The sequence below is a fragment of the Gobio gobio genome (assembly GCF_949357685.1).
Source record: "Gobio gobio genome assembly, chromosome: 23".
Lineage (NCBI taxonomy): Eukaryota > Metazoa > Chordata > Actinopteri > Cypriniformes > Gobionidae > Gobio > Gobio gobio.
In genome coordinates, this window is record NC_137119.1 from 17,061,417 (window position 1) to 17,086,349 (window position 24,933).

Here is a 24,933-nt window from a genome sequence, read left to right on the forward strand (position 1 = left end):
GTTGATCAAGGTCAGGGGGGATGCAGGCCTTAATGTGGGGCAGTACCAGTCTCTCAAAGCATTTCATGATCACTGGCGTGAGAGCCACCGGCCGGTAATCATTCAGGCTTGTAATGGCTGAAGTTTTGGGTACAGGGATTATGGTGGCGGTTTTCAAACAGGTGGGGACTGTGGCTTGCTGTAGTGACAGGTTAAAAATGCGTGTGAATACTGAAGCGAGTTGTTCAGCACATTCCTTCAGTACTCGCCCTGGAACACCATCAGGCCCGTTGCTTTGTTGCAGTTGATGTTGTTTAGTGCTCTCTTTACCTGGTAGGTCAGAAGAGTGAGTGGCTGATCGCTCTCTGGATAGGTGGTGCTTGTATGTGGGTCTGGTCCTCTGCTGGAGCTGGAATCTTCAAAGCGGGCGAAGAAAGTGTTTAACTGGTCTGGGATCGAGGGGTCAGTTGAGGTGAGGTTACAATTGCTCTGTTTGTAGCCGGTAATGTTCCTTACACCCTGCCACATTGCACGGGGGTTGTTTCCATTAAAGTTGTCCTCAATGCGTTGTTTATATTTCCTCTTTGCAGATACGATGCCTCTGTTTAGGTTGGCCCTCGCCCTCCTGTACTCCTCCCTGTCTCCTGATCTCAGTGCTGTGTCCCGTGCTCGGAGCAGCTTCCTCACCCTGTTGTTAAACCAGGGCTTCTGGTTGGGGAGCACTTTAATTTGCTTCTTTATTGTTACAATGTCTGTGCAGAAGTTGATGTAGGAGAGGACTGTGGAGGTATGGTGCTCAATGTCTGTATGTTCAAAGAGCTCCCACCTGGTGTCATCAAAGCAGTCCTGCAGGGCTGAGGAAGCTTCTGCAGTCCAGATCTGTACTGTCTTTACCTGAGGTTTAGTCCTGCTGATAATGGGCTTGTAGGCTGGTGTCAGTAGCAGGGATAGATGGTCAGACTGTCCGAGATGAGGTGAAGACTGGGTTTTATAGGCTCCGGGAACATTTGTATACACCTGATCCAGTATTTTGTTATTCCTTGTTTTAATGTTCACATTCTTGTAGAATTTAGGCAGAACTGTTTTCAGGTTAGTGTGGTTGAAATCCCCTGCCACTATAAACATGCCCTCCGGGTGTCTGTTTTGCTGCTTGCATATAACATCATGTAGCTTTCCCATGGCTATTTTAGCATTAGCTCTGGGGTGCACATAGACAGCAGTGATAAAGACAGATGAAAATTCCCTAGGCAGGTAGAAAGGCCTGCATTTCAGCATCAGGAACTCCAAATCCGGGCAGCAATGTCTCTCAATATCAATAGTGTCTGTGCACCAACTGTTGTGGATGTATGCTCATACGCCTCCTCCTCTTAACTTACCAGAGTCGGCTGTGCGGTCTGCTCGGTATAGGGAGTGGCCTTCTAGATCCAGGGCTAGGTCAGGGATGTTGTCATGCAGCCAGGTCTCCGTTATCACCGTAATGCAGCAATCCAAGTGGTTGTTGGTAATCCGCAGCCTTATGTCGTCCAGTTTGTTAACCAGGGAGCGGGCATTAGCGAGGAAGATGCTGGGCACGGCAGGTTTGTGCGGGCATCGTCGTAACCTAGCCTGGATGCCGGTTCGCTTACCCCGCTTCTGCTTCCTCTCACATCTTAGCCTGCGTCGCCTCTCCGTGAATCTGTTGGTCTTTGTTTTTCTGTTTGACGCTGAGTTTGAAATTTCCAGTGGGATAGATCCGTAGTCACTGGGTACTCGTCCGAAACAACAGTCCTTCAGACGCAAGATTTCTGTTCGCGTGTAGGTTATAATTTTACTAAAGCTGCTCATGCAGAGGGAGCTCTGGGCCGCTGCTACTATACGCGCCGCCATCTAAAGATGTGGCTCTGCCGATGTTAAGCAGAAACTCCCGACTGTATGCACATTTAAGAACAGATAGACGCGACGAGGACGTACAAAAACACTGACTCACAAGATAGAAAACACGAAAACACCATTCTGTCGGGAGAGAGAGAAGCCACAGTGTGTGCACGAATAATAAATAATTAGCTACACATAAGAAATCACTGATCACAGATCAGAAGGAACTGAAAAAAGACTTCTGTTTTAATTTGTACATCCAAACACTGAGAAACTGCCAGCATTCACTCGTTCACAACCCATGATCTCTCGAGCGTTTGCATGGGCGTGCCAGATTCTCTGGGCGGAGGAAATGGAGGTAACCGTTCCTGCTTGGACGTCAAACCAGGAGACTTCAGGATTGGCTCGTCTGGCCTGTCATTTTCTCAAAGGCAGAGAAAGACAGCCACAACTCGGTTTTACTCCGATCAACATTTCTATCCACTTGGGGACAATATTCAGGCTAGGGGAACTCATATTAATGTTGAAATACCTCATAAAATGAAAATTTCATGCCATGGGACCTTTAAGATGTTGCATCTCCATCACTCGCCATAATAAAATGATACTGTAAATGTGGTTGATGTAATAAGCAATGCACACTATGCTGTACTGTTTACCAAAACTTGCTGCAAACACCTGAATAGTGAAACTGTCGTCTATCCATTCAAATGTATTGACACAGCGCTAGAAGTATTGAGAGCTCCGTGAACCACGTGACCGTGCGCGCCGCCGGGAGATGAGAACATGTCGCCTCTGGCTTTAACTGTTATGCCACATTAGCACCAAAACGCTATTTATTGTTTGAATTCCGTAATAAAACTTTAAAAAAATGTAAACGCAAGACTTTGCTTCATAACAAAAGCAGGTTTGGCGTTTGAGGTTTCGAGAGCGAGAGACACGCGTGAGTGACAGAGACGGAGGGAGAGCAGGGAAAGAAAGTGCAGCTGAACGAATACGCTGCGTGTTTTAAATAGGGTAAAAAAAAAAAAAAAGTTTTTCTTTTTTAAGCTAAAACAGAGGTGCACTTTTGAACTCAAAGTGATTAAAACTCAAATATTGAGTTGCTTTGAAAGATTTGTATGCTGATGACGTGTACCACTGATTATATTTTTTTTTAAGCGTCTTCTATCAGGTCTAAATATAGACTGTGTTTGTGATCAGATTTTATCCCAGTGTTTTAATGTTTTATCTCTGGATTTTTTCCATTTCTCTCTGACTGTTGTGACTAATAATTTTTTGAACCTTATTGAAATGCAGCAGAGCACACAGTCCAACACTGCAGTATGTAAACACAAGCACATTTGGGACATACTATACAGGATATCTTATAACAATAGGTTGTTGTTGCTGATTAGCCTTGAAGAAACTGTGTGTTTTTGGGATATTGCACACAGATTCATATATTTTTTGGCGTTAGTGTACTTATATAGCTTTATGTTTGTTTGCAAAAACAAATCTGTGAATGCACAATTATGAAACAAATTACTGTGGTTCTTTTGTTTAAACTTTTAATCACAATTCATTTAATAATCTCTCTTTTTCTTTTTACAGCTACACCTCAGTTCTTTCCTGCTTTTCATCATCCGGTACCAATCGATGATAGACACACACAAGGCCGGTACATTTACGAACCCTCGCCAATACCACCGCTACACGTGTGAGTAAATATATCTATTCCAATATTTAATGCCACCATTAATGTATTTTGCCTTCTATCTAATTTTAATGTAAGACACTACAGGTACTGGTAAATATTTTTGAATTTTGTTTGTTGTTGTTCAGGCTACTGGTAAGAAAACAACCAAAATACACATTCAAAATGTTATATTTTATTACACTTTATCTATTTGGATCTGTAGATTTCAATTACTGTACAACACATTTGTGTACAACACAAATGAGCCAGAAATCTCTACTTCAGTAATATAATGTGATTAATCAGCTGGGGAAAATAAGGTGATAAATGTTTTAAAGGGGTGGTTCCGTGGTTTTTTTCTAGGCTTGGTTGTGTTTATGGGGCGCAGTATAACATGTCTTAAAACTTCTTTTTTTTTTAAACGCCGTATTTTTCTTATATTTTACATTTATTCCACACCGCTGTCTCCACTGTCCTTTGAACGGCTCGTTTGCTTCCTGCTTCTATGAAGCCCATCCCTCCGAAAAACGCAATGGTCTTAGATTGGTTAGATGGCCAAATGTAGTTTGTAGTTCTGCAACAGCTCTCTCTCTTTGTAATTACTGCGACGTGGCCTCGCCCACTTTGTTGCGTGTTCGCGGGGGCAGTGTTTATGTTAATAGCAAGGGTTTATGATGTCACCAACCCGGGAAGAAGCTTGTTGTAGTCCAAACCGGCCGTTTTTGTAGGCAATAAACTGCCATAACTTTAAAAGACAATATCTCTGTTTGCGTTGAACTTTCAGCACTGTAACTTTGCAGATATTGTTTATGCTCAAGCAGCAACATTACACACTAACTAAAGTTAAAAAAGTGAAATCGCATGTAACCACCCCTTTAATGTTTACTTTATTCATCTGTAGTGTTGCCTTAATATGCCTTAAATGTATCATTACTTTCAAAATAAACAAGATCAGAGTTTCTTCATGTTTTCGATTATTCGATTTTAATATTGATTATGTGATAGTATTGATGGTATTATTTTATAATATGCATAATGTCATCAGTTCTCATCTTGGCAGATGTATCTTAGGAAGGGGTGTCCGTGTCTGGTCTAGCGGTATTGCAGTACACAGTGTATTAGCTGTTTCCATGGGACGTGATCCATACATCTCTCAGATGATCACTAGTTCTGTGTCAGAGATCAAAAACTGGGTGAACACACTTTCAAGAGACATGCTAATGAGTGCGTCAGACACAGAGACTGACATGGCAGCCTGTTAGTGCATGATTCCTCTAAAACTGCTCATCAGGCCCCGTCAGAGAAGATGTAACAAACTCCTCTTTCTCACAGCTGTTCTGCAAGCTGTCACATGTAGCGCAGCAATAACCAACCTCAACCCAAAATGAGGAAAAATTTTGTTGCTATTGTACACCATGTGAAAACTCATATGAAGGTGATGAAAAGTCACTTTGTGACAATTCACAATTGTTACATATAAAATTGTAATTTTTCTTTTGTTTTGTATTGACAGAGAAACTTAAATTTCAGAAATTCAGAATTTTTGTTTTTATATAAAATGAAAGTCTATCTTAGTGTGTATGCCTGTGTGTGCCCCCACGGGTTCTGCATAGCTCTCTATATGGGGGATTCCCTCAGCAGTTTCCCCTGCTCTCAGCCTTACATCTCTGATACAAGTATGCATTTCTAATCTTTTAAATACTCTTTTTCATGTTCTTTACTTATCATTTCCTTTTTTCTGATTGTGTTGTGTTCAATTCAGCATTAAAGCACACCATGTTCCCATTTAAAATTACAGCCTATGTGTTTGTCTTTTGGTCCATTTTTCCTCATCTGTCTCCGCTCTTCTCCCCATCTCTGCCTCTTTTGCATGACACACAAAACCGTTGTAGCCCTATGGTGGGACAAATTGAATGGGGCAGCTACTTGGTCCATATTACATTTTGTATTGTTCATCATTACATCCTTTGCCTTCCCCATGTCCCCCCTTCTCCATCCTCGAGATCATATCTCTTTTGTGCCCATTACACCGCTAAGAATAAATAATTTTTTATGTCATCTCCTCGCTCTAACTCGCATGCTAAAGAGTGGTGTGAAAAGGGGGGGAGAGACACACGCTGGGGGCTTGATTTATGTCCAATGTCAGAATAAACAAAATGGCAAATATAATTTAGCATTTAGTTTATGTGGAGATAATGGGTCTACACGAGGCTCAAACAAGACTCAAACAAATATCTGCCATGGTTTATCATCTGCTGGAGAGACGCATGGAACGGGGTGCGTGTTAGAGGAAGAAAGGAAAAGCAGGTGAATTAAATTACAGGTTGGGCGGCTGTATTCACAGTACACGCCTGACTTGTTACACTTGCCTTACAATAGACAGACGCACCTTTATGTACGTACTTAGTATGTATGTACGTGTGAGCCGTCCCACAAATCACTTTACTTTGAGGCTTTGAATATGACAAAGAGCCATAACAGTGTCCAGTCCCATTAACATAGTTTAGTAACATGGAAAGAACTTTTATTTAAACTGTCAGTAAACCGATGGTAGTAACCTGTGTTGTGGGTACACTTTACAAGTAACACAAGTTATGTAATCAGATTACTTTTTTCAAGTAATGTAATTTAATGAGTAATGCAACAAGTAATGTAATGCATTACTTTTAAATTTACAACAAAATATATGAGTTACTTTTTCAAATAATTCAAGTTACTTTCCTATTCATTTACTGACACCTCTCCTGTCCCCATGTTGAGAGAATTTTGGAGTATGGTGCAGAGGCATTATTTTTAAATGATGGATATTGTAGTTTTAGACTAAATGTGAGCATGCATTTTTTATTTAATTTTATTTTTTATATATATATATTTTTTTTACAAAAAAAGATTCAGTATTCGTAAATGAATAAAAACAGAGAAATGCAAATTCAGAATATTACGCTAACCTCTAATAACTGAATATGTAAAAAAATATTCTTTATATATTTAATATTAATTTATTAACCAATGTCTTTGCTGCTAGCCTTCAACGATCCAATTCAACCATACCAATAAGCAAAATTGCTTCTTTTTTTATTGATGAAGAGTATCGAACATTCTTCTCCTGTGTCCTATTCTTCTGCATTCCAGAACGGCAGCACAGCCAAAAGGTTTATTTGAGCTATGCCCTCTACTGTACAGGTGTGAATTAGCATTTTCTTCAGCTTAAGGCTTATTCATTTCACTTTTGTTGAGTGCCTTTACATTTGACAAAAATAGAGCTTTTGTTATTTTATAAAAAAAAAAACAATTACAAAAACAATTTCAAGCCCAGCCCAGGTGAGAAAAAGTTACACACAAGCAACATGACATTACTTTCCATAAAAAGTACTTAAGTAGAAGCCTGGTCCTACCAGACTCTCGTACATTTAATTTGTACAGAGAGTCTGGCCACTCTCCATTGACAAGCATTTACTTCCTTGAAGGCAGGTACTCTGTTGAAGTTTAAAACTATTGAATCTGCCAAGAGCCACTCTGGATCTGCCATAACCAATCGCTAACGTTTAGTCGTGATGTATGTCATGCGAACAGCCTTTATTTCTCACATGGAAGTCCGTAAAAATAAATGTGCAGCCACCTCAGTGATAAAACCTTGTGCATTCGGATTGTGATTTATTCACGGTGGAGGGGAGAGTTTTGTGATCGGGAACGCGCTGCTCACGTGGTCCATAACATGATTGTATGCTATAAATAAAATATCATATGCTTGGTATGATAAGAATAAATGCTGCCGTAAATAACGGCCCAATTCAAATGTTTACGTGCTTTTCTTCTTTTTATTTTTTGAGCGGTGATGAAATATATTGTTCTTGTAAATACTTGCCAGCATTTAAAGAAATACAAGTCTAGAAATGCATGCAAATTACAGCGAAGCACAACCCTACGGTACTCTGCAGTGGTCCAAAAGGATATAAACAGTGAATTTTGAAGTGATATATTCTTGAAAACTCAGAGATGTGGATTCGGACAGCAATTAAATGACCATACAACCTTGGTGTTTGTCTAAAACAGTAGGTAATTCAATCTGGGATTTTTACGCGGGTGGTGGGAGACGGACGGCAATAAAATCACTGACTAGCCCCTGTAAATGATGACAATACCTTCCGACCACACGAGAAACAATTACCGGGGCTTCAGCCAACTCCTTCACCACTGTATTCACAGTACAACGAGCTGGAAAATCAAAACTTTTCCCGGGACACAACACCAACAAAAAAAATATATTCGGCAGCGGTGCCACAACGCAATGAATGGCTTCGCCCGCATCTTTCTCTGCCGTCATTACTGAACTACAACTCAAACTAGCGGACAACATCAACGTCATCGTTATCAGCCACTCCCTCTGTTCACTGATTGGACCGGTAAAAATTTGTTCGGAGAAAACCTAAGAATATACCACAGTCCCAGACGGAGTACTGAAGGAAAATGAAAATTGAGCGGAAGTACCTAGGAGGGCAGAACCAGGCTACTTAAAGGGTTAGTTCACCCAAAAATGAAAATTCTGTCATTAATTACTTACCCTCATGTCGTTCGACACCCGTAAGACCTCCGTTCATCTTCGGAACAGAAATTAAGATATTTTAGTTGAAATCTGATGGCTCTGAAAGGCCTCCATTGGCATAATGGCACGGTTCACTCTCAAGACCCTTAAAAGGTACTAAAGACTTCGTTACAAAGTCCATCTCACTACAGTGGTTCTAAAATAACTTTATGAATCGGCGATAATAGTTTTTGTGCGCAAAAAACCCTAAATAACGACTTACATAGTGATGACGATTTCAAAACAAGGCATCATGAAGCTTCGATGCGTTATGAATCAGCGAGCCGATTCATGATTCGGATCGCGTGTCAAACCGCCAAACTGCTGAAATTTGGCGATTCAAACCGCTGAATCGACTCGCTGATTCATAACGCTTCGAAGCTTCATTATGCCTTGTTTTGAAATGCACTATGCAAGTCGTTATTTAGGGTTTTTTGCGCACAAAAACTATTATCGCCGATTCATAAAGTTATTTTAGAACCACTGTAGTGAGATGGACTTTGTAACGACGTCTTTAGTACCTTTTAAGGGTCTTGAGAGTGAACCGTGCCATTGTGCCAATGGAGGTCTTTCAGAGCCATCAGATTTCAACTAAAATATCTTCATTTCTGTTCCGAAGATGAACGGGTCTTACGGGTGTCGAACGACATGAGGGTAAGTAATTAATGACAGAATTTTCATTTTTGGGTGAACTAACCCTTTAAGGAGCGCAATTAGCTACTTTTTAAGGAGCAACATAATACTGTAACACATTGCTTTTAAAGTAACTTTACCCAATACTGGTAAGTGATCTGTAATGCAGCGTTTGCTGTGTTCAGACACCAGTCAGACACATTTTATTTGATAAAAGCAATATAGCCAGGTTCCATCAGCACTGCAGACCTTACATTCGTTTAAAAAAATACATTAAAAAATGTATATTTTGAAATATCATTAAAATAAAACTGTTCTGTTTTACGTTGAACATAACATCGTATAACCCGCTTGTATTTAAGCCCTCAGTTTCCTTTGTTCATTGGTCCCATATCGTTTATGGTAAAGTTGTTGCGTTATTCTGTTTCCTGAATTTGTTACCTTCTTACCTGTGATCTAGTGGATTTATTATTTAGTTTGTACTCCTCATCAGTGTCAGATCCTTCATAAATCATTCTAATATGCTTATTTGGTGCTCAAAAAACATCTTATTATTATCAATGCTATTATTAATATGTAAACCAAGATAATTTATGTAATTTAAAATAATCAGGATTATTTGATGAGTAGAAAGTTCAAACAGCATTTATTAGAAATAGAAACCTTTTCAGTCTTTAATGTAAATTTTGATCAGTTTGCGTCCATGCTGAATAAAAGTTTGAATTACTGAAAAAAACTTTCTGACCCCAAACTTTTGAACAGTATTGTTTAATCTTGTATATGAATTAAATAAGTAGGGTTAGTAGTTCTTACAGAAATCTGATTGAATGTTGATCAAAAAGTAATAAAACCTAAATTTGATTTTGCTGTCATTGGATTATTGGTCGGCATTTATCCATCAATTAATTCTATTGATTATGACAGCCCAGAAGCTGTAAAGGGGGGCAAAATTGTATTTCACTCCTGCAAAGTCAAAACATGTCAGATGTCTCCTGGCAATGCAGCATGTTTTCTGACATTTGCAAATCCAAGCTTCATCACACAATAAGAGAAGGGACAGACAAATGCAGAAAATAGGTTTTGACAGTTAAAAACACCTACAATGGAAGACTATGGGGCAACCAAAAACAGCTGCTTGATTTTCATTGTAAGTACACTACTGTTCAAAGGTTTAGGGTCATTAAGATTTGTTTGGGGTCAGAAAGACTTTATATTTTTTATATTTACCAAATATAAATACAGAACCGTAGTGTATAATTCTGTATTTTTTTCTAAAATTATTTTCTGTAGTAAAAAAAGACGCTTTAAGTAACTTCAGAGAGTGTGTGTTTGTGTAAGGCACTGACACAGACGCTGGAGTGGATGTTAAGAAAAAAAAAATTAAATTGTTTAAGATAAGTTTTCCTTGGTGAACAGAATTAATCGTTATTAGCACTCTTAAATATATGCCTAGGAACAGGCGGGATATTATTGCAGTACTTTCCCATGCAGCTCCTCATTACAGCTCGTAATTACAGTAGCTTTCACCTCGCGGCAGTGCTATCAATCTACACAGCCTTTCTCAGCTGCGAGTGGGCACCTATGACTAAAAAAAAAATTATACAAAAAAAACAGGAAAAGAAAGAAAGAAAAACAGTGGTAATGACCATCTCATTTCCCTCAACCAGTGCTGATTTGCTGGTTGACGAGGCAGAGTTAGCCAGTCCTGTCCTATTATTTGAGAAGACTTTAATTGAAACATGTTTATTTATTGCCCTCTTTGCTCTGAGTGGAAGCTGCTAGCGTAGCGTGCTAAACGACACTAATGGCTGTGATATGAGGGGACGGAATTAAATTAAAAGCTCATAAAATGAAATATGCTTCATATTAGCAGTTTGACACTTAATTTGCCTCCGAATGAGCAGAGGAAATCACAAATTAACTGTCCTTTGTGTTTTCTCCCTCTCTCCCGCGGCAGTCTTATTAGGCCATGGAAAAGCGCAATTACTGCAGAGGATAATCGTGTGGGTTATGAATTCATACGGGAGAGGGCACCGGTGTGGTATTCAATATTAAATGGCGGGGGGTTGTGTCGACTAATGTGGCTGTTCGGTTTATTTGACTTACACAGGAAGTCAGACAGTCATACAGGAAGTAAGCCATTGAACCACCAACGGAGTGGTATGTGTTGAGTAGTTTTGTTTTATTTTATCATGCCTAATGAACTACTCACAAGGCCACATCTCTGAATCTTTGTTTTTGCAAAACTATAGCTGTAAAACTATAGAAATTATATTGAAATGACTCAAAACAATATTTAGAGCTTTTATAGTAATTAAAAAATTATTATCCTTTTTGAAACAATTTTTAAATTAAAGAATAATTTTAATTATTGAATCGCATGACTCTCTTGACCTTTTGCCAGCCCTGACCTGTGAACAGCTTGGCTCTATTCATCCCAGGTTAAACAGATCACTTCTCCTGAAACAAATGCAATAAATGCTAAAGAGACACTCTCTGCAGGGCGTCTGTTTGTGAATGCGTCTTGCTGGCTTGCTCATTATGTCTGGTGCTTAATAGTAAGCGTTCCCTCACTGACTCAGTGTCTCTTTTGCTTGAGTGTTATTTTCTCAGCCAAACAAAAGACACTCACACACACTTATACACTTACACACAAAGCCTGAGTGACAAGATTCTGTCTCCTTGGTGACTGCTCTAGACAAACAGAGGCATTCGTCGCAAGTCAATTGCCCAACACCAGAGTTTACTCAAGAGTTAGAACCTCTTGTGCTCGGAGCAAGCAATAAAATAACACACATTACCAGACACACTCCTCACATACTTAATAGACTCACTGGCTTGGCTCAGTAGTACAGCTGCTTACGAGAACTGTAGTAAAATAAAAAATTGTGAATTTTGGTGAATCAAAACTTCTTAAATGTGTTAAGGTGCATAATTTAGTTATCCACAGTCTGCCCTTTGTGTTCTCGTCAATCAATAATCACTGAATTCAGCCTAATATCAAGCAATTAGGGGAAATTACAAGAACCAACTGTTCATTTCCAGTCACTAATTGGGGTCAAATTAATAGCTGCAGTAATTTCAGTCTTTCCCAAGGTAGCCAATGAGATCTAACTGGGCACATTTTATAGCTGCTGTGGTGGAATGTGTTTTTGTAGGCAAAAGTAAAATGTCCAGGCTGTTGTCTCATGTTTTTCAACTACATAGAGTATAATTTAAAATAAAGCAAGAGATTTATGTGAGCTTAGATGATTTACAGTACTGAAAAGGAGTGGTTATGCATAGGCCACTGTAATATTTGTAATATCCCTTGCTATTTTTCTGTCACTTTAAGAGTGGTAACCCAGATTTTTGCGGTTGGTGGAAGGCATTGAAGCATTGTTTGCAAGTTCAACAAAATAACAAAATAAGATGACCATTTGTGTTGATTGTGATAATACTGCTGCGCATCTATTTTAGAAAGCGAAACAAATCATAAAATCTTGGTGCATGCTTGCTCTGTTTGTGTGTATGTGTGTGAGATAGAGTGCTTTGAATTGTGATATTTACATAAACTGTTGTCAGGCTGCCCAATCTGAGTGGCGACGCTGTGCTGCATAAAGAACAGTCTTTTATCTCATCAGCCCCCTGCAGACGCAAACATATGTGCACTCTCTCTCTCTCTCTCTCTCTCTTTCTCTCTCTCTCTCTCTCTCTCTCTCTCTCTCTCTCTCTCTCTCTCTCTCTCTCTATATATATATATATATATATATATATATATATATATATATATATATATATATATATATATATATATATATATATATATATATATATATATATACTCTCATATTGAGTATTTAAGTATTAAATAGTATTTAGTATTTAAGGGTGAGTATTCAAAAGTTTGGGGTCAGATATTTTTTATTTATTATTAATGAAATTACTTATTTTCAGCTAGAATGCATTAAATTGATATAAAAACAGTAAAGTATTTTGCTTTATTACAAAAGATTTCCATTTAAAATAAATTATCTTCTTTTGAACTTTATATTCATTAAAGAATCCTGAAAAAATCCATCACAGTTTTCACAAAAAAATTTAGCAGCACAACTGTTTCCAACATTGATAATAATAATAAGAAATGTTTCTTGAGGACCAAATCTGAAAGATCATATGACACTAAAGACTGGAATAATAGCTGCTGATCATTTAGCTTTGCCATCACATGAATAAATGAGATTTTCAAATAAATTAAATTAGAAAATAGTTATTTTAAACTGTAGTAATATAGTAGTCTTAAAAGTGATATATTCTCCTTTTTTTATCAGGGTAATAGAAAATGTATAAAATATAATAGTTATTCCTGATAATCTTGTGCGATTAATTAGAATCCTGTAAAATTCCATACTTCTCAAATAGTGGAAAAGAAAGTCATGAATACGACATTACAATGGCTTTTCTAATATCCCAACATGGAGACTATCTAAAGAACAGTCCCCTTCATCCCTCCCCTTTCCAGATTTAAAAGCTTAGCTTTCTCCTCTCCTATACTCTCTCGCTCTCGTTTTCACTTTAATTTCTTCCTCCTGTGCTGCCGTGTGAGGACAGGCGGTCAGGCGGTGGCTGGCCTCATGATTAATGATGTTTATACTTGACAGAAAGCTCCTTTATTTATCTGCATTGCTGCTCTGTAGATATCATCAGTCACCTGAGTGAAAAATATTCACTCATACCAATTTTGCAGTATAATTGAGTGGAGTCACTTCCTTTCTGTCGTCTTTTACCTCCTTTCTCTGCCGGCCTCCTCCTTTTTTCTCCTCTCTCTTCTCTTCTGCTATCTGGCCGTCTTATCATCGCCCTAGTAATTTTCACACTGCGTCGTATGATATGGAAAGGCTGGCTTTAGCCGTATTTGACATTAAGCCTCTTCAATTTTCACGAGAGAAGAAAAGGAGAGCGAGAAAGAAGTGTGGGGGGGGGGGGGGGGTTGCAAAGAAAGTTGCATGCCACTTTGTGGAGATGCTCAAGAATTGGCAAAATATCTCCCCTCTTTTTTTTCTCAAGCAATTTCAGGATTTGGAAAGAAGTGAGATAAATTCCTTAGGAGAAATGAGAGCAGACTGATGTAATATCTTTTTTCACTGCTTGGTAATACATTGGTTTCACCCCCCCTCCCCCCTTTACATTTTTTAAACCAATATGAGGAAGGCGGGTATTATGGAGCTACCCAAGCATACTTACAAGTAACAGATGAGCAAATGAGGGGATAGAGGAAAAAAGGAGTGTGTGAGAATCGTCCAAGAATAATTGTCATTTGTAAGAATATGAATTTGTCCATGTGTGACATAATTTTAAACGGATTAAATACTAATTATTAAAGTATATACAGCAAAATTGAATTAGTATTCTTATTATTAAACACCTTTTATTATGTGATGTATTCTTTTTTTTAAATAAAATGTCATATCTAAAACGTTTGAACTGAAATTTTGCTTAATTTATTATTCATATAAAATTTTTATATATATGTATTTTTTGTCAAAATCAGTTACTTGTCTTTTGTTGCAGTAACCAACAACTATAGATATTTCAAGGATATATAACTTGAATGGTAAGGAACCAATTTAAAAAAAGAACAGCAGATAGAAATCTTGACAGGCTAAATCCATGTAATCAAATTCAGGCAGTTTAAGGAGGGCGACTGTCAGTCATTCAGTGTCACTCAATGGGCCACGTCCTCTTTTAATTGGCTTGAGAAGACACACCCACTCTCACACACTCTTTCACTCGCTCACACACAACTGATTGTCAAGTTAATTTATTAATTTATTTATCCAGTTTTTCATCACAGATTCTGCTGATGAAAATTACATTTACAAATACATTCACCTAAAGGATTATTAGGAACACCTGTTCAATTTCTCATTAATGCAATTATCTAATCAACCAATCACATGGCAGTTGCTTCAATGCACTTAGGGGTGTGGTCCTGGTCAAGACAATCTCCTGAACTCCAAACTGAATGTCAGAATGGGAAAGAAAGGTGATTTAAGCAATTTTGAGCGTGGCATGGTTGTTGGTGCCAGACGGGCCGGTCTGAGTATTTCACAATCTGCTCAGTTACTGGGATTTTCACGCACAATCATTTCCAGGGTTTACAAAGAATGGTGTCAAAAGGGAAAAACATCCAGTGTGCGGCAGTCCTGTGGGCGAAAATACCTTGTTGATGCTAGAGGTCAGAGGAGAATGGGCCGACTGATTCAAGCTGATAGAAGAGCAACTTTGACTGAAATAACCACTCGTTACAACCGAGGTATGCAGCAAAGCATTTGTGAAGCCACAACACGCACAACCTTGAGGCGGATGGGCTACAACAGCAGAAGACTCCACCGGGTACCACTCATCTTCACTACAAATAGGAAAAAGAGGCTACAATTTGCACAAGCTCACCAAAATTGGACAGTTGAAGACTGGAAAAATGTTGCCTGGTCTGATGAGTCTCGATTTCTGTTGAGACATTCAGATGGTAAAGTCAGAATTTGGCGTAAACAGAATGAGAACATGGATCCATCATGCCTTGTGTGCAGGCTGGTGGTGGTTTAATGGTGTGGGGGATGTTTTCTTGGCACACTTTAGGCCCCTTAGTGCCAATTGGGCATTATTTAAATGCCACGGCCTACCTGAGCATTGTTTCTGACCATGTCCATCCCTTTATGACCATCATGTACCCATCCTCTGATGGCTACTTCCAGCAGGATAATGTCACAAAGCTTGAATCATTTCAAATTGGTTTCTTGAACATGACAATGAGTTCACTGTACTAAAATGGCCCCCACATTCACCAGATCTCAACCCAATAGAGCATCTTTGGGATGTGGTGGAATGGGAGCTTCGTGCCCTGGATGTGCATCCCACAAATCTCCATCAACTGCAAGATGCTATCCTATCAATATGGGCCAACATTTCTAAAGAATGCTTTCAGCACCTTGTTGAGGCACATATAATTAAGGCAGTTCTGAAGGTGAAAGGGGGTCAAACACAGTATTAGTATGGTGTTCCTAATAATCCTTTAGATGAGTGTATATTTTTAATGAAGTCATTCTTTTTTTATATACACAGGAATTTAAAACTGAATTGCACTAAATGTTCTCTCAATATGTATAGAAATAAATGTATACATTCAGATTCCAGTGATTAGTATAACTGATTGCACTCTGGTGAACAGTATTTCATTAGTGGATGAGTTAATGTGGAGAAGTCTGCTGTTTATCTGTGTGCTGTGGTGTTTGTCCCCTATGGAAGGGAGCAGGCTAAAAATGTGCAGTTTCCATTAAGGACTTTTGAGCAGCAGGCCCTGGTCTCTCGCTCAGGGGGGCAGTTACAGTGTTCAACCAGCTTTTCAGAACACAGCAATAAATCCTACCTGCTCTCAGCCAGAAACCTCTCCCGCTCTCTCTTTGTCCCAAACACTCTCTGACTCTGAATCTCTCTCTCTCTCTCTCTCTCTCTCTCTCTCTCTCTCTCTCTCTCTCTCTCTCTCTCTCTCTCTCTCTCTCTCTCTCTCTCTCTCTCTCTCTCTCTCTCTCATGCTCTCTTAAAGATGTATGTAACACCAGTGATGTATTTTACGACCTTACCACGTGGAGCTGCTAAAACATTTGGTTGTCTGGAATGAGGTGCCTAGACATGCTAAGAATGAATTAATTTCTACTCCCCCTACTCCTGTCACTTAATTTCTCAAAAATGTTTCTATAGTTGCTCATAAATAAGGTTCCCATTCAGTCGGTCACTCTCGACGCCACGTCGGAGTACCGACGAATAGGAATCTCGCTCGCGGGAGCCAATCTACTTCGAGTGTAACTAAACGAGCCAATGCACATTGGCATGCAATGATTGCACCAGGTGCTCATGCCACGCCGTGCGTGTATAAATGAGACACAGGTGATTGCATCAAATCAACCTTTTGCTTCGGAGCCGGGTGGTAGATGGTAACGCCAGATATCACTCAGTACTTCGCAGTCCTGACTGAAGACGGAAGCCGCCTTTCGGAAGCGATTTCTTCAGTCGGTGTTGGTGTGACGGCACAGCAGCGGGCGCGCACGTCAGGCTGCACCCACCCCCTGACTGTGTCGCCGCGACCCCGCCCCCTGCGTGCTTCAGCACCAAGGAGAGCGTCCTTCTGAAAGAGCAAACACAGATAGAGCTTGCGTCTTTTTCAAGATGACATTCTATCTGTGTGTTTCTGGATGCGGTGGTTACCTGTCACCAAGGGATGGTCACCAGCGCTGTATCTCGTGTTTGGGCATCCCTCTCGCACTCCGCAGCCAGTAGAGCTGCCGTTGGAACGTGGTGGGCCGTCCTCGAGATGTGCACCATCCGTATCCTTCGGGGCTCCCCCTGATGATCAGATATCCATCGCTGCATCGGAGGGAGGGTCAGACTTCTCTGGAGATGACGTGTCGGCGCAGGGGGCTCCTTCGGGAAGATCCGCTGTGCGCGATACAGATCCAGAGATGATGGCCATGCTTTCCCGGGCCGCCGAGAAGATCGGGCTCGTGTGGAACCCTCCACCGTGTCCCGAACCTTCAAGGTTGGATGATTGGTTTCTCGGGGTGGCCCGTGCTGGTTCTCAGCGCCCCACCCCGGTTCCTTTCTTCCCGGAGGTGCACGAGGAGCTCACTAGGTCATGGACGGCACCTTTTACTGCCCGAAACCTTTGCCCAGCAGTTCTCGGCCGCACAGAAGCAAACTGAGGCCATCAGTCACATCCTGCCACGGCGGTCAGCTGCTGTCTCCACCCCGCCGCCGACAGCAACTCAGTCTGCTCGTCGCCGAGGGTGGCCGCCTGCGTCTGCCTCCGCTCCGGCATCACAGCAGCAGCCTCCACCCAAGCGACGTCGTGGAGCCGGGCGCAAGCAGGCCGCCCCGCCCGTCCAGGCTCCTGCCAAGAGAGGTGGCAAAGGCAGGGGCAAGGGGAAGCGGCCCTGAGACGGGCGACCCGGAGATGGGGAGGACTGCTCTTCTGGAGACGGTGACCGCACCGCTCCATCCCCCGGAGGAGGGCCGGGAGGAGAATCTTGTGTTCCGTTTTGTTTCTGTTCCACCGCTGGGCTCAGCCCCAGAGGTACCCAAATTTTCAATAAAAGAGCAGTTTCCTCCATCTCTGGGTCCTCAGGGGGCTCGGAGAGTTGTGGCTGGTCAAACGCCGGACCACACTCATCCTCCCCCTTCGCCAGCGGGCAGCAGTGGACAACCTCCTCACGTTCCTCCTTCCCACCTGTGGAATCAGGTAAGTGTTGCACAGCACACTCTCACCTCGCTGCGGGCCGCCTCCACAAGACAGCCGCCCCAGCTGGTACCTGCATTCCACCTCGCTGCCCCACGGTGGGTACGCCGGTGGTCCCTGTGGTCCCGCTTGCACGGTCTCTGCGAGCCTGGCTAGAGCTCCCCAGTCCGTCTCGCTGGCTCATTCGGACCATCAGGCTCGGCTATGCGATTCAGTTCGCCCGGCTCCCCCCCAGGTTCAAGGGCGTCCGCTTCACCTCGTTGAATGCTGCAGATGCCCATGTCCTGCGTGCGGAGATCGCTGTCCTACTGGCGAAGGACGCGATAGAGCCGGTCCCTCCAGCCGATATGAAGACCGGCTTCTACAGCCCGTACTTCATTGTACCCAAGAAAACCGGTGGGTTACGGCCAATCTTGGACCTGCGAGTCCTGAATCGGAGCCTCCACAAGCTACCGTTCAAGATGCTCATGCAGAAACGCATTTTCGAATGCATCCGTCTCCAAGATTGGTTTGCAGCGATCGACCTGAAGGACGCGTACTTCCATGTCTCGATTCTTTCTCGACACAGGCCGTTTCTGCGCTTTGCGTTCGAGGGTCGAGCATATCAGTACAGAGTCCTGCCCTTCGGGCTGTCCCTGCCCCCCCCCCGTGTCTTCACGAAAGTCACGGAGGGGGCCCTTGTGCCCATGAGAGAACAGGGCGTTCGCATCCTCAACTATCTCGACGACTGGCTCATTCTAGCACAGTCCAAGGATCAGTTGTGCGAACACAGGGACCTGGTGCTCAGACACCTCAGCCAGTTGGGTCTTCGGGTCAACTGGGAAAAGAGCAAACTCGCCCCCGTGCAGAGGATCTCTTTTCTCTGTATGGAGTTGGATTCGGTCGAACAGACAGCGCGCCTCACGGAGGAGCGTGTCCAGTCGATGCTGAGCTGCCTGAACACGTTTCAAGGCAGGATGGCGGTTCCACTGAAACAGTTTCAGAGGCTCCTGGGGCATATGGCGGCCGCTGCGGCAGTAACACCGCTCGGCCTGCTTCATATGAGACCGCTTCAGTATTGGTTACATGGCCGAGTCCCGAGATGGGCGTGGCAACACGGCACTCACCGGGTGAGCATCACACCGGCCTGCCGCCAGTCCTTCAGTCCATGGTCAGACCCCTTGTTCCTTCGGGCCGGAGTGCCCCTGGAACAGGTGTCCAGGCACGCTGTGGTTTTCACGGATGCCTCTGCCATGGGCTGGGGAGCCACGTACAACGGGCATGCAGTGTCAGGGGTTTGGACGGGCCCGCACCTGCATTGGCATATCAATTGCTTCGAGTTGCTAGCAGTGCATCTTGCTCTGAGCCGCCTCAAAGCGCGGTTACGGGGCAAAGATGTACTGGTCCGCACGGACAACACTGCGACCGTTGCGTATATCAACCGACAAGGTGGTCTGTGCTCCCGTCACATGTCGCAACTCGCCCGCCATCTCCTCCTCTGGAGTAAGAAGTGTCTGAGGTCGCTTCGGGCCATTCATGTCCCTGGTGTGCACAACCGTGTGGCCGACGAGCTTTCACGAGCTGCGCTCCCAGGCGAGTGGCGACTCCACCCCCAGGTGGTTCAGCTGATTTGGAGACAGTTCGGGGTGACACAGGTCAACATGTTTGCCTCCCCAGAAACGTCCCACTGCCAGTGGTTCTATTCACTGACCGAGGGTACACTCGGCACGGATGCCCTGGCGCACAGCTGGCCCCAGGGGCTGCGCAAATATGCGTTTCCCCCAGTGAGCCTACTTGCACAGACTCTGTGCAAGGTCAGGGAGGACGAGGAGCAGGTCCTGCTGGTGGTGCCGTACTGGCCCAACCGGACCTGGTTTCCAGAACTTATGCTCCTCGCGACGTACTTCCATGTCTCGATTCTTTCTCGACAAAGGCCGTTTCTGCGCTTTGCGTTCGAGGGTCGAGCATATCAGTACAGAGTCCTGCCCTTCGGGCTGTCCCTGCCCCCCCCCGTGTCTTCACGAAAGTCACGGAGGGGGCCCTTGTGCCCATGAGAGAACAGGGCGTTCGCATCCTCAACTATCTCGACGACTGGCTCATTCTAGCACAGTCCAAGGATCAGTTGTGCGAACACAGGGACCTGGTGCTCAGACACCTCAGCCAGTTGGGTCTTCGGGTCAACTGGGAAAAGATTTGGAGACAGTTCGGGGTGACACAGGTCGACATGTTTGCCTCCCCAGAAACGTCCCACTGCCAGTGGTTCTATTCACTGACCGAGGGTACACTCGGCACGGATGCCCTGGCGCACAGCTGGCCCCAGGGGCTGCGCAAATATGCGTTTCCCCCAGTGAGCCTACTTGCACAGACTCTGTGCAAGGTCAGGGAGGACGAGGAGCAGGTCCTGCTGGTGGCGCCGTACTGGCCCAACCGGACCTGGTTTCCAGAACTTATGCTCCTCGCGACAGCACCTCCTTGGCCGATTCCTCTGAGGAAGGACCTTCTGACTCAGAGACGGGGCACCCTTTGGGACCCGCGTCCAGACATGTGTGTCTGGCCCCTGGACGGGACGCGGAGGTTCTAGGTGACTTACCCCAAGAGGTAGTTAACACCATCACTTCGGCACGAGCGCCGTCTACAAGACAGGCTTGCGCCTTAAAGTGGAACCTGTTCGTCGAGTGGTGTTCTTCTTGCTGAGAAGACCCCCGAAGATGTTCGATCGTGTGTGTGCTTTCCTTCCTGCAACAGGGGTTGGAGCGTAGGCAGTCGCCCTCCACCCTCAAGGTTTATGTTGCTGCAATATCCGCCTATCACAACCATGTAGAAGGTAAGACGGTTGGGAAGCACGACCTGGTCGTCAGGTTCCTTAGGGGGGCGAGACGGTTAAATCCTCCTCGCCCTCCCTCCATATCCTATTGGGATCTTGCTCTGGTGCTCCGAGCACTTCAGAATGCCCCATTTGAGCCTTTGCAGTAAGCAGAGCTAAAGATTCTGTCTATGAAGACTTTGCTGTTGGCTGCATTGGCCTCCATCAAGAGGTTAGGGGACCTGCAGGCATTTTCGGTCGACGAATCGTGCCTAGAGTTCGGGCCGGGTGATACCCACGTGGTGTTGAGACCCCGGCCTGGCTATGTGCCCAAGGTTCCTACCAGTCCCTTCAGGGACCAGGTGGTGAACCTGCAAGCGCTGCCCCCGGAGGAGGCAGACCCAGCCCTAGCTTTGCTCTGTCCCATCCGCGCTCTGCGGGTTTACGTGGATAGAACTCAAAGCTTCAGAACCTCAGATCAGCTCTTTGTCTGTCACGGAGGCCAGCAGAAGGGAAAGGCTGTCTCCAAGCAGAGGATGGCCCACTGGATAGTGGATGCCATCACCTTGGCTTACCAAGCACAAGGTGTGCCCTGTCCACTCAGGGTGCGAGCACACTCTACTAGAAGTGTTGCATCCTCCTGGGCGCTGGCACGTGGCGCCTCGCTGTCAGACATCTGTAGAGCTGCGGGCTGGGCGACATCCAACACGTTCGCTAGATTCTATAGCCTACGTGTAGAGCCGGTCTCCTCCTGTGTTCTCACCTCAAACGGGTAGAGACACTGAGAGGCCCCGGCTCTTGTCGGCTTGCTGCGCTATGGCACTTACAGCTCTGGAAAAAAATAAGAGACCACTTAACATTGATTTCTCAATATTAAGTGGTCTCTTAATTTTTTCCATAGCTGTATATTCTCCAGAAGCAAACTCTGTGAGTCCTCCACCGCCCTCGGTGCCGGAAGTGGCGGAACGTCTGGCATCAGGCCCCTTGCCGCTGAATCCTTGAGAACCGGTATTGGGCTTGGGCCATATGAGTAACCCTGCGGGGATCCCATATTTTCTTCCACGGTCGCTCCTACGGGAAGCCTGTGTCTTTCCCTTGGGAGAGCCTTCCCTGCAGTGGGACTGAGCCCCCTTCTCCTTGCGGGCTACGGCTCAGCATTGTACTCCACATAACTCCTTCGGGGTACGATGTGGGCTCTGCAGCGTTCCCTTCTCTAGGGCACGCTTTCCCAGTGTTATCCAATAATCACTGAGCGGGTCATGCGGAACAGCAGTGATGGACTTCCCGGTCTGAGCCCCGTCTCATCAGGTAAGAGAGCTCAGGCGGCTCACACAGGGCACTGGATGGGGGCAGAAGCCATGGCACTTTGGTAGGGATTCCTGTTCGTCGGTACTCCGACGTGGCGTCGAGAGTGACCGACTGAATGGGAACGTCTCGGTTACGTATGTAACCCTCGTTCCCTGAAGGAGGGAACGGAGACGCCATGTCCTCTGTGCCCTGCTGGGGTGCCTGTCTACCTACCCGGCTCCTCAGCAAAAGGCTGATTTGATGCAATCACCTGTGTCTCATTTATACCCGCACGGCGTGGCATGAGCACCTGGTGCAATCATTGCATGCCAATGTGCATTGGCTCGTTTAGTTACACTCGAAGTAGATTGGCTCTCGCGAGCGAGATTCCTATTCATTGGTACTCCAACGTGGCGTCTCCGTTCCCTCCTTCAGGGAACGAGGGTTACATACGTAACCGAGACGTTTCTTCATTGATGTTTGTTTTTGTGTAGTCAAATTCATGTATTATTTCATGAGGTAGATTTGTATTTTTCAACCCTGAACAAAACCTTTCCTCCCTTTTCAAGTAGGACCAACTGTCTGTCAGTGAGGTCATCACATCTGGATCCGTGCAAATGCATGTTCATCACACACTTTCTTTCTGACATGCAATCACATGTTCAAACAATTATTATTCCAGGGACCTATTTGTCACAATTTTGGCTTTAATAAGAAACACCAAAGTAATTATCGAAATTTTGTGTTCATATTTCCCCCCAAAATAGCATAACAATAAGATAAACATTTTCTTCATGGGATTCTCAAGTGTTTTTTACTCTCATTCTTTTGGAGAAATAAAAATAGAAACAAATATTGCAGGCATTGGTATAGACATGTTTTTTTTATCTTAGGAGGAAATATCCAAATCCAAGAAGCAAGAGACTTCATTTGTTCTCAATTCCATCTCAGAGTTGTAGAGAAAAAATACATATTTTTTAAAGATTTTAGAGAAATCTAATTGTTCTTTCAGCTAAAGCTGAACATTATGTGTGTTTGTGAGTGTTTCTAGTATTCTGTGGAATAGCATGTGATGTTCTCTGCTACTGCGACACACACACACACACACACACAGTTTGAGTCCCTCCCGAATGTTCACTCATGATTAAATATCAACGCACCGTTCTTGACATTTTATTAGTTGAACAAGATGGATCTACTGGTGTGACTAAAGTAGGCTATTGCAGCCCACACCCTACCAAAAGCCTGCCTGCCTTTTACATGGAAAAAAAATGGGAGACTTTTGTAAGCAATTTTTTTTTGGGGGGGGGGGGGGGTATCTGCATCCTGTGGTAATTTTTTTACTAGCCACACAGAGTCCTAGACTGAAATCTTATTTTACAGTCTGAAAGCCCCTCAAACAAACACATAGCCTACTAAATACTACATAGCCTAAATCCTTCCCTCACCTCCAGTATCACCGTCTCTCCTCGTGCTTGTCCTGGCTGTGTTAACTCCTCAAGGTGCATAGCATATTGACACTGTCCAGGGGTTGCTTAACCTTGTCTTTGTGTTTGGCTCCCGGCGCTGTTTCATTGCCTGAGTCTGAAGACAAGAGATGCTTTGAGAAAAGGAACTGATATATTCTCTTTCTTTCTTTTCATTGTGTTGAAAAACAACACTTCTCTTATGGCCTTCTATTTTCTCTCGCCTGAGGCATGCTGGAGGAGCAGGAGAGCACTGGAGTGAGAGGTTAACCTCACGTATGCTCACGCAGAAAATACGTAAATAAGTTAAACTTCTCCAAAATGCACTTCTCAAGCAGTACTGTTGAAGTGTAAAATATTTTATTGCTCTCTAGGGTTGAAACTAGTTATTACTTTTTAATGCACCATGTGCCCCTTAAAGGGTAACTAAACCCCAGCTCAGAGCTTAACTCCACCCACTGGCAATTTTTGAAAAATGCTGTAAAAGTGGGCAGAGCCCAGCGGAGACAGAGGGGATGAACCAAGGGCGGGGCTGAGCCGAGGGCGTGCACCTGAGACCCGCAGTGACTGATTGATTGACAGCTGTCAGACTCGCGAGTCGCAAAGATGGAGAATGACTGGAGTGACGCCAGCTTTGCAACTGAGTGGTCATTCTCCTACCTTCATCTGAAGTGGAGCAGGGTGAATTGTCTGTAGACACAGACCCAGAGCCTTATCAATGCGAGCCGCTGGCTCAAACTGCGTTTACTCCTGATGCCTACGATGCTAGCGAAGCAGCAGCGCAAGAGAACTGACCTAATCAATGAACAGTCAAATCCTTATACTGAATGCCACTAAAAATAGATCATATATCTTATATACATACGATGTATTTTCATTCAAATTAACTGAATCAATAAGCAGCGCAGGACCAATAAGTTCAGACCTAAAAGCCTATTATAAACGGATTTCCTCAAATAAGTTAGACTATATACGCCAGCCGTTACCGCGGCAACCAAAAAACACGAAAAAGTTTTGAACACTTTTTTTGAAGACAGCTGTTTTTTTCTTTTTGTTTATTTTATAACTGGTTATTTATTTACTGTTGCACATTTAAAAGGCCAGCTACCTTTAAAATAGCTAGCTTCATTCGTAGCTCACTTGACTTTGATGTCTCATTATTGTTTGAACTTCCTGTACAGACTTGTTGTTTGTAATGCCCTTATTGCGATGGATAAAATTACATTTAATTATGACAGAGACATGTTCCAAACATCTTGTAAGGAGCTTTGCTTTGCAGAGCGCTGGAACATAAACATTTCCTTTACAAGAAGTTGCTGTTTAGTCACCTAACAGTGTTTTACTTTACAGCTATGGAAAAAATTAAGAGACCACTTAATATTGAGAAATCAATGTTAAGTGGTC

At 43.6% G+C, this 24,933-nt stretch overlaps 1 protein-coding gene across 1 annotated transcript in view; it reads left to right on the forward strand.

Moving 5' to 3' along the window:
- Positions 1–24,933, forward strand: part of gli3 (GLI family zinc finger 3) — a 228,327-nt gene that overhangs the window by 152,767 nt on the left and 50,627 nt on the right. The window contains exon 4 of the mRNA XM_079806928.1: positions 3,427–3,532. Within this exon, the coding sequence (XP_079663054.1) occupies positions 3,427–3,532 (106 nt within the window). The remainder of the gene's footprint in view (positions 1–3,426; positions 3,533–24,933) is intronic.